Genomic DNA, 10580 nt, shown 5'->3' on the forward strand with positions numbered 1-10580 from the left:
GCATACAGGGAGCGGCAATTGATCGTATATTGGGAGAGATAGTTCACAGTAAATCCATTCCAACACCAATTGATTATGTCCTATGCATTGGGCATTTTTTGGGGAAGGTATATCTTCTTTCCCTTGAAACCTTAAGCATTTTTCTGAACTTCAGTTCTGAAAATTTATTTCTTAACTCTTTGATTTTATCACATGTTGCTTAGACATGATTTTCCAAAATCTGGAATTTGAACCAATCAATCAATCGATTCATGTACTCTCCAAAATGTCAAAGATTATCATGCCTTCGTTTTTTATTCTCACATATTCCATCTTCTGTTTACTTAAAAAGAATGAAATAAAGGAACTGGTGTATCAATGTCGTTGGATTAAGGCAAATCAATTTGTAGAAACATAAATGTACATGTGCATTGCACATAGTAAACCAGTGAGAAAGCAATATTATGTAAGATTGCAGTACCTAAGCTACAAAACAATATGTCGTGGTGTGTGGACTGAATTCGACATGTTCCACTATAGATGGAATACATAGGATGGTATCATAGAGAGAATTTCCCAAAGGAAGAGCAACTTGTAATTTATGCATGAACTGTGTAAGTTCATATACTTAATACGTGACAATTGAAGATGCGATACATTAAATCTATGTTTGAACTAAATCAGCATTTTGAACTAAATTTCCTCCAATTCTAATTCCAGGGTGCTGATTATGTGCTCCCGAATGCAACAAAAGTTTAATTATGAGTTTTTTTTTTTTTTTTTCCTGAACATCTTGTGAAAAAAATTTCCTACCAAGAAACTCACACCCCGACATTGCCTTATTGGGACTTGAACCCTTGACCTTCTACTTTGGAAGGTGAGGAGGAAGTTTTGGAAGGTGAGGAAGTAGCATGGGGCTTCAACCCTTGGTGGCGAACATCTTGTGAATTGAACACATGAAAAAAGTTACTACTGAAACATGTGGCGTTCTAGACTAATTGTTAATTTACATGTGATGTAAATTAAGGGTGTTATTTGCAAGTTGACTGTGGTGCTTAATTTTTCTTCATTTTGCCTATGCCACTATATCAATACATTTTGGAAAAAGAGATATGCTGGCTCTTTCAATATGATGGTTATTAACTTTGCTTCAGGATGAGGATGTGTACACATTTTTCGAGCCAGAGCTTCCCTCTGAAAACATGGGTATTCCTAGAAGCAAGGTATCTGATACATCAAAGCTACCCGGAGAGAGAAGACCACCTTTGAGGCTTCCAGCCAACAGAAGCAATTCAAAATCATCTCACAATAAGAATCAAAAACCTTTGCCAAACCCAGATAAGAGAACCAACAACCATATCTGTGGGAGTAGGAAGTCTTCTCCAGAAAAGATTTCATGGAATGTGCTCGATCTCAAGGGGGAGAATTACTTCTCTTGTGCTGTTGGGCGGACCCGTACCAATGCTCGGTATCTCCTTGGATCATCAGATGATGTTGTTGCATTCCTGAGGGAACTGGCTGCGGCATCTACCTGAACTTGTTCATCGTCAATTAGAGATATATCATGCCCTTGCAACTTCGGAATTAAAGCATGGCAGTCATCCAGGAAGCTTTCTTGTTGCAAGCTCAATAAAGGCATTTAGTAGTTTTTACAAACTAAGCCATCTAAAACCTCAGTATTGATTAAGAATTTCAAACATATAGGAAAATGGTTTTTCGGTGCTCTCTCTCTCTCTCTCTCCCACACACACACACACACCAAGCAGGTAAGAATCTTTGGTGTCCCAATGAGAAGGAAGCAAAGAAAAGCACCAAGAGATTTGAAGCAAAGAATCTTTGCCACTGCTCTCTTGAATTATATCCACGAGCTGATCAGGCTGTGACCCTAAATTGGCTCCATAGGCTGTTTAATCCTTTGTGCCTGAAAATTGGTCTAGTTTGCCAGTAGTTCTATGGGTGTCACCATGTCAGTGAGCTCTCTCTCTGTATATATGTGGTACTCAGAGAGTCCTAATCACATCTCGATTTCGAAACAAAGTTGGATTTTCTTCAGGGTTGGACCTGCTGGTCTGTTGTCTTTGTGAAAGCTCTCATTTTAGAGGGTCTGGAATCTGAAGATTTTTGTACCAAATTCTGGTGAAAAGAGAGACTACTTAAAAAGCATCAACCCTTTTATCCCACAATCAACCCAATCATTTCACAAGTTAAAATCTTGAAAATTGGAGTCTCTGTAACGCATGACAATGAAGACTTGAAAATTTGCCGCATTTTCACGCATCAATAAAATTTTTGCACGAGTTCTTTAACAAAGTTGGTAGTTTTTGGACATTCACATGGGTTTAGTTCACTCTTTAACTTCGAAGTATCAAAAAGATCATAAACCTTGTGAAAGTGAAGCCTGAAAAAAACTAATAATAATAAATTTTTAAAAAAAAACATATACTATTCCAAAGTCACAAGGGTTGTGATATTTTGCACTTGTTTCCTCCAGAAAAGTAGTACTTGGGACTTATTTCAATTGGGTGAGTAAATAAACGTATAACTCAATTCAAACGATTTTTTAATCAGCCTTTGATGCCAAGATAAATGAAAATTAAAGGAATGCAAGAATTAGTATTGAACAAACAAATGCATATAATAGAATCCAATAGTGATTAAGGTTCACAATGACAACAAATATATGAAGAACTCGATCATTCCTCTCAGAAGGGAATGTAAACAAATCTAAATTTTAACTATAATGAAAAACACTTTGAGCAGTCCTTGTAACCATCTAGATTCTAAAAGAGTAGTAATAACGGGATGAACCTGAAAATAATGACTTAACATGATCAACGCTACTAAACGTAATCTGAAACCATAATGCCAAGTGCAAAGTGTGGAATTGGCCCTGAGATTTACAACCCTAAAGTGCTTATTTTGTAAAAATCTTCTTGTTGGGTTCAAACACATACTTGATCAACGACTCCTTGATTGAAAGCAACTCAGGGAATTCATTCTTCATCTTGGATGCGTCCATCTCATTGTTGCTTCGAGCGGCAACTATCACCTTGGCTTGCTCTTCCAGTGTGAAGTTAGCCCACTTGAAGCTGGGATCAATGTACTTTTTGTACATCTCAAGAATCTCATTGTGACTCACAACACCAGGGTTTGTAAAATTCCATATGCCCCTCAGGTTCCGCTTCGCCATCTCAATGGAAATAGGAAGAAGCTCATCCAATATGGTCATGCTGTTCGGAATGTTAACCACTTTATTGTAACGTGAAATCTTAGTAATGAAATTGCGAGGGTTGTTGAGGTCCGAGGATATTGGCATTCGGACTCTGAGGGTGCAAACATTGTCATACTCCCTTAAGAGCTCCTCAACCTGGTTGAAAAATCAAACAAACTACATGAGTAAACATAATGAATATGAGGTTTCGAAAGATGTATTCAATTACAACCCTTCATTGAATTAGAATGAAAGTGAATATGCAAATTTACCATGGCCTTGGTTTTGGAGTAGAATGAACCAGCGAAATTGGGCTTGTCTTCCTCCTTATACCCAATGCCAGAACCTTCTGGATGAGTAGCATCATATTCAAATATGCATCCAGTAGCAAAATTCATCATAAGAAGTCCGTTCTCTCTGCAAACATCTGCTAAGTTTAATGTACCAGCAACATTGGTACGGATTGTTTCTGTTTTATGAGATTCACACCAATCAACGTTGGGTCTACCAGTCACACCAGCAGCATTAAAAACGTGAGTAGGCTTAACATTCTGAATATCAGCCAAGAGTTGTGACCTATCCTCAAGACGCCCCCTTCCATACTCATAAGGAATCCCTTGTTTCTCACATAACTTTCCAAGAAGGCCACCAATCCACCCGGTCCTTCCATAAATCAAGAATTTGAAGGTGGGTTTTTCAGGAGAGCTGCTTTTGGAAACTGGAACCACCATTCGGGTTTGATTAGGATTACTTGAAAAATGAGAGGATTCTTCATTGCATTTTTCAGGACCATCAAAAAGTCTCTCAATCCCACCAGGCATCATCAGCATTCTAGGATGAGGGAGCAATGCTCCAGAAACATCCCCCCACCAATCAGGGTTGCTGGTGTACCACTCCATGGTCTTCTTCAACCCCTCTTCCCACGTAGTCTGCTCTGACCACCCCAAGTTCTTCAACTTCTCATCATCTAGGAAGTACCTCTGGTCATTAAATGGTCTGTTGTCCACAAACTGAATGCTTGATTCTGGGTCCATTGAGAATAGTTTGCATATATCTTTAGCGACATCAATTACCCTCCTTTCCTTCTTTGTCCCAATATTGTAAACATGACCAACTTCTCCCCTATGAAGAATGACTTCAAAAGCCTCAGCAACATCCTCACAGTAGAGATAACTCCTCACATTAGAACCATCCCCGTGAATTGGAAGGGGTTTACCTCTCATGGCTAGGAGGATGAACTTTGGGATTAATTTTTCAGGAAATTGGTTGGGACCATAGACATTGTTTCCTCGAGTGGTTATCACAGGTAAACCATATGACCTGCCATAAGCCATAACAAGCATTTCTGCCCCAGCTTTTGTGGCAGAGTATGGGTTTGTAGGAAGGAGTTGAGAAGCTTCATGGTTTCCTACAACAGCATCCTCATCTGTCTCCCCATAAACCTCATCCGTGCTAACATGGATGAACCTTCTTATTTGGCCAGTGACTTTGCAGGCCTCTAGAAGGACATGGGTTCCATAAATGTTGTTTTTGGTAAACTCAAAGCTGTTACCAAAGGAGTTGTCGACATGAGTCTGTGCTGCAAAGTGCATTATTGTGTCGATGGACTCGGTGATGAGGAGGAAATTGACAAGGTCTGCACTGCCAATGTCCCCCTGCACAAACTTAAAATTGGGTGATGGTCGTGATGGAAGGAGGTTTTTAAGATTTGAACAGTAATCAAGCTTGTCAAGCACAATAATATTGTATTCAGGGTAATTCCGGATGAGCCGATTAGCAACATGAGAAGCAATAAATCCAGCAGCCCCAGTAATGAGGATGTTCTTGGGGGTATATGCAGCCATATCAAAGCAGCCTCTAAACAAGACAAATTGCAAAACTAAATTCAGCTCCACAAAAAGTAACCGTAGAATGCTACAAAATCCAAGCACTGATTTGCTAAGGAAATACAAAAAAATTCATACCCAATGACATGACCTTCTGTTACCCGATACATTTGGAATCAAAATAAACATGACCTTATCAAATAATACACTTCATATAAACGCTTTCACCAATGAAATCACATAAGCAACCAAATATAAGACACCCTCTAGAAGCATTTATGGCGTGTAGTATAAAAAAGACAAAGCATTGAAAAGAGAACTAAATCTATCAAAGCAGAGCTCTCTTTCTAAATATAGAAAATCAAGAGATAAACAACTGATATTAATGGAAACTAAAGGTAGTTCAATGATCAAATCATTATAAATAGTAACTCAAACAAATCCAATATCGATCAGCACAGACTAAAATCGAATCAGTAGTATCCACATTTAGTTCAACGCAGATCACTAGAAAGAAAACAACTCGAAATTATTAGATCCTACACTTGATCCTTTAATAACGATTAAAGATAAAACAGATGTTTTCACACACAAACACGCATATATAATCATGGATTTAACAGATCTACATTAAATTAAGCAATGACATTGCTTTAAATATGAGTTAACGGCATTTAAGATATGAAAATTAAACACATTTATCAATAGATCCAACCCAGTTAAAGAATACCCAGATCATAAAAAACTTTAATCAACTCAAAGAATCAAGCTTTGTGTTACTATAACATGATTAGAAAAACAATTAAGGGTTCAGAGTTGGATCAACAAACTTCAATCAACTCAAAAAATCAAGCTTTGTGTTACTTTAACATGATTTGAAAAACAATTAAAGGTTCGGAGTTGGATCAACTTACAAATGAATAACCAAACCAGGATCAACCACAATGGAGAGAAAGAGAGATCCCAGAAGAAGATAGAGAGAGAGAGAGAAAGCGATTCGTACAAGCAATGATGAGGAACAAAGAACGGAGATTTACGAGAAGAGTGGAGGCTTAAGAGAGGCCTATAAATGCATATCGTAGTAGCTCTCTCCGTCTCTCTGTACAATCATGCAAATCCAAATCAGAGACGGTTAAGGAGAGCCATCGGGGAGTTGAATTGACTTAAATGCCCTATGTCGGTTGGGTTATTTACTTCACGCGTCTTTCCTTGTGGGCCGCATTTTTATGAGGAGTTATTGCTACCTTCCACGGGAATGAAGGGTAGGTCGGTCATAACAGTAGTGTCCCCACACTGTGTGAATGGGCCCGGTACTTTGTTGCTCACTATCGTGTGAGTCTAAGGTTTTTGGCAACATTTCCATTGGCTGAAATAAATAAATAGTTACTTTTTGCCCCCCAAACAATTTCCTTTTGAATCCTTGTTTTTGAAAGGAAAATAATAATAATAATAAGAGCCGCGGATTAAAATTTGGTAAGCATGTAAATTTGGTATTTAGATAATGAAATTCGATAAGTTTTTTTTTTTTTTTTTTTAAATGGAATTAGAAAATAATAAAATTTTAAACCATTGACAACATTGTGATTTATAGATCATGACTCTTCATTATGGTTTTGTAATTAATTTTTGTATCCAAAATTCGATTGGGATTGAGAAAAGGGTAACTATGATTAGAAATGAAAATAACTTTAAAACACTAATGCCACATTAGTTTGATATAATTTTAAAGGAATTGTATCTTGACGTGATGGGTAGTTATATATTTTATTTATTTGAATATAATCTTTTAATTTATTTTTTATTGGCATTGACGTTATCAACCAATGCTTCATACCAAGAGTGCTTTCTTGAACAAGGAAGGTAGATTTGTTTAAATAAAAAATAAAAATTTAACGATATGAATGTGCGAACTAACTTAAAATAGTTGACTTCTTTTTCTTTGCGCAAAAAAAAATGAAAGTACTTTAATCAATTTATTCTTGTGGTCTTGTTAACTTTCAACCAACTTTAACAGAAATGAAATTACTTTAATCAATTTATTCTTGTGCTCTTGTTAACTTTCAACCAACTTTAATATATATATATATATATATATATATTTTATGTAGAGTTGTTAAAAAATTGCGATTATTAAAAAACATGTTAAATATTTGGTGACATATTACAATAGGTACTTTTTAAAATTAAATTATTTTTTAATTTATTTGGTAACAGTATTTATTTAAACTATTTTATTACTAATTTTACAATAATATCCTTTAATAAGATGTTTTCATATTTGATAATAGCAAAAGTGGTGTAATTGTTTTTTATAAAAAAAAATAAAAAGTCAAAATTATCTAATTAAAAAGAATTTCCTAAAATATTCAACATGTACCAAATTCTAAGTTAAGTCAAATGTTCTATCACAAGCTAACTTTGGTAACCACTAAAAACGCTTTTAATAATTACCAAACACATATAAACACTCTTTTTTAAAAATAAAAAAATAAAAGTGCCTTTTAAGCGGTAAAGAAGCTTCTTTTTTTTCTTTTTCTTTTTTCTGCATATAATAGTTCATCTCATTTTTGGGCAATTTTTGAAAATTTAAAATGGAATTTAAAATTAGGGAAAGCAATGAATAATCAAAAGATTTTTTTTTTTTTTAAGGAAAAGAATGTTAAGATTAAAAGTTAGAGGAAGCCCTAATAGCATGAAGCAACTCATTTGCTGGAATGCAAAAGGCTAAAGCGTTCACAATAATTAAAATAATAAATAAAATAGATGAGATGAGATGAATTTACAACATTCTTAATATACATACTCCATTATAAATGTAAAATGTCACTAACGCTTTTTGTGATGGGACAATGAAAAACTCATAGCTTGTGGTTTCACATGACCTTTGCTTGATTATATGAAGTTGGGATATATTCCAGATTTTTATTCCTAAGATGCCGACACAGCTAGCTAGATGCATGATGCATCTCATTCAAATAAAAACATAACCTACCATGGAGATTTTGTCACTACCACATATGAACTTATCAAGGCCCTTTGGCCCTACCAATTAAGAGACATTTATAACCTAAATTACATAATTACTTTAAGTTCTGCGTCCCTCTCACTCTAGTTTCTATTTTATGTGATTTTCTAAAATTACACATTAATTAATTGAATGTCTCCCACCATTATAAAACATTTAAAATATAAATTTATAAGACAAAAGTGTCATTTTAATTATTTCTTCTCCTCCTAAATTGATCTATGCGCGCGCCCACATATATATCAATAAAATTCTTGTAATGGATTATGTTTATTTATTTATTTTTTAAAATTGTCTGTTGGGAATGGATTCTTTTCTTTCTTTCTTATTTTAATTGTCTTTTAACTATATATTGAATGTGTGTGCATATATATATATATACACACACACACATACATATATATGAATTTATAATAGAGATATATATAGTAAAGTAGTTGTTTGTTTATATTTAGAGACTCAATCTATATATACACTAGTGTGAGGGGAGAAAAGAAAAAAAGAAAGAAAATAAATTAGGTATTTAGAAGTTACGTACTCGTTTCTATTCTTACACTCGCTTTATGTGACTTGATTTATAACTCACATAAATATAACTTGTGTTGGGTAAAAAATAATAAAAATATAATTTCTAACAAATCAGAGCATATTTTGTGTTTCTTTCCTTGAAAAAAAAAAATGAGCTGATATTATGGCTCCAAAAAAGTTGTAAGGATCCTCCTATTGAAACTGTAGAGAGTCGGTCATCTCTCCTTCTCTCAATTATTCTCTCTCACGAACCATATATGACTCCATCATCTTACCTCGACCCCATTCTAATCACTTCCACCATTCACTATTCTTGCACAATAAATAAACTATACACGTCTTTTTACAGAAAAGCCATTGCCATGGTTCAAACAATCCTTACCTCAACGAAACTACTGCTAACCTCTTAAAAGGGTGAGGTGAAGTACGTATTCATTTGATTATGTTCTATTTCTGTAAATAAACTCTGTAAGGTTTGATTGCCAAACCAAATAAAAATATAACACAAGAATATTATAAGAATCAGACCATGTTAAATGAATATCCTTTTTAACTTTCTCCTCAGTGATGCAATACAAAGTTCGAGCTAGCATATATAAATGAGTATATATATTTATGGATAATAATTTTTGTTCCTTTTTTTCACTATTGCAACACAATGTTCATAACGGTGAGAAATTTAGGCATGATAATGAGTTTGGATGCAGAAACATCATTTGTCAACAACAATGCAAGGGAGGAGGGAGACAGAGAGGAATTCAAGGTTATTTATGCCAAAAAATTTATTTAGGTATTTAAGTGGAGCTTCTGAATACATTAATATAGCGTCAATATCATCACCCATTAAAAAATTGAGTTTGAATAACTACATATATAGGCATTCAATTATTCCTATCTTCTTTTTTTATTCATTAAAAGTTAGTTGAAAAGACAGTCTGTTAAGTTTTTTTTCCCGAAAATTAAGAAAGTTTGTTAGCTTACTCATCCAAAGTTCATGTTAGAAAGAGACTTATAAAATGTTATTAATCTAGCAAGTACCAAGGAGGAACATTTAGAATAAGATTAAATAGAACTTCCAAATTTCCAATAAGTTAAAAAATAATAATAATAATAAATATAAATAAAAATTGGTGAACAATAATCATAATATATACACACACACACGAGGAACGTAATTTGATGGCAACATAGTGTGAGCTCTGTTATTCCTCTTCATTAATAATGAATTTACGACCAGCATTGTTTTAATTCCTCACAAGTCACAAGTTGTGAAATGTCTTTTAAGGAATTAAAGAGAAAAGGAAGTGAGGTGATCTAGTGTCAACTTGTTTTGTCTTTGTTTTTTGGTTTTGGTATCTATGTCAAACCTGAAATTTATGACAATCAATATTAAAAATTAGACCTACTCACATGCTAGTAATTTAATCCAAGATTTCACTTTATTACATTTTTTAAAATTCTCTATTTTGATATATATTCTGTTCAGTGAAACACAAATTATATAAACTATAGACATAGAAAGTCCAAAAATAAGAAAAACATAAAGTGAAATGAATCACAATTTTACATTTTATTTTCTAAACTTCTAACCAGTGAATTGGAAGGTGATAGTCCCAGTGACATAGCGGTGTTAAAGGAATTCTAGACGTAAGTGTTTGAGGTCTTACTTTCGAATCATACTCCAAACTTAAATGGTGCGTATATTAATAATCATATTCATTCAAATTTTAAACTTGTATTTTTAAAATTTAGTAATCTAATCCACGTTGCCAAATTCAATTTAAAAAATGGTAAATTACTCTAACTCCAATGATATTTTTAGCTTAATTACAATTGATTTAAAATTTTGCAAAAATCACTCTAACATCCCTTGTCAGAGTTTTGTCGTTAACATCACAAAGCACTTTACAATTTTATCCTCTCTCACTATGTTTATTTCCTTTTCAATACCCCTCCACCATATTCCCTCGTTATCTCTCTCCTCGCCACTTGCCTCCCTAGCCTTCTGTTA

At 34.0% G+C, this 10580-nt stretch overlaps 2 protein-coding genes across 5 annotated transcripts in view; one reads left to right on the plus strand and one right to left on the minus strand.

Moving 5' to 3' along the window:
• The window catches only part of LOC132308644 (alpha,alpha-trehalose-phosphate synthase [UDP-forming] 1), a 35621-nt gene extending 33917 nt beyond the window's left edge, over positions 1-1704 (plus strand). For all 4 annotated transcript variants that reach the window (XM_059806784.1, XM_059806783.1, XM_059806786.1 and 1 more), the window contains 2 exons: positions 9-107; positions 1134-1704. In XM_059806784.1, the coding sequence (XP_059662767.1) occupies positions 9-107; positions 1134-1514 (480 nt within the window). In that variant the 3' untranslated portion in view covers positions 1515-1704. The remainder of the gene's footprint in view (positions 1-8; positions 108-1133) is intronic.
• An 885-nt stretch (positions 1705-2589) lies between these two features.
• LOC132308645 (trifunctional UDP-glucose 4,6-dehydratase/UDP-4-keto-6-deoxy-D-glucose 3,5-epimerase/UDP-4-keto-L-rhamnose-reductase RHM1-like) lies at positions 2590-6120 on the minus strand. Its single transcript, XM_059806787.1, has 3 exons — positions 5931-6120; positions 3463-5047; positions 2590-3346 (listed from the first exon to the last, which is right to left on the minus strand). Exons 2-3 carry the CDS (start codon positions 5032-5034, stop codon positions 2894-2896), a joined length of 2025 nt encoding a protein of 674 aa, XP_059662770.1. The 5' UTR covers positions 5035-5047; positions 5931-6120; the 3' UTR covers positions 2590-2893.
• Between the last annotated feature and the right edge of the window lie 4460 nt (positions 6121-10580).

Source organism: Cornus florida, unplaced genomic scaffold (genome assembly GCF_030987335.1).
Source record: "Cornus florida cultivar Cherokee Brave unplaced genomic scaffold, ASM3098733v1 CherokeeBrave_3.0.0_Hap2_Chr05, whole genome shotgun sequence".
NCBI classification, from domain to species: Eukaryota; Viridiplantae; Streptophyta; class Magnoliopsida; order Cornales; family Cornaceae; genus Cornus; species Cornus florida.

Coding starts and splice junctions, on each gene's coding strand:
- LOC132308645 (XM_059806787.1), bottom strand. CDS start 5,034: ATGGCTGCATATACCCCCAAGAACATCCTCATTACTGGGGCTGCTGGA. Junction 3,347..3,462: donor ACTCCAAAACCAAGGCCATG/GTAAATTTGCAT, acceptor TTTTTCAACCAG/GTTGAGGAGCTCTTAAGGGA.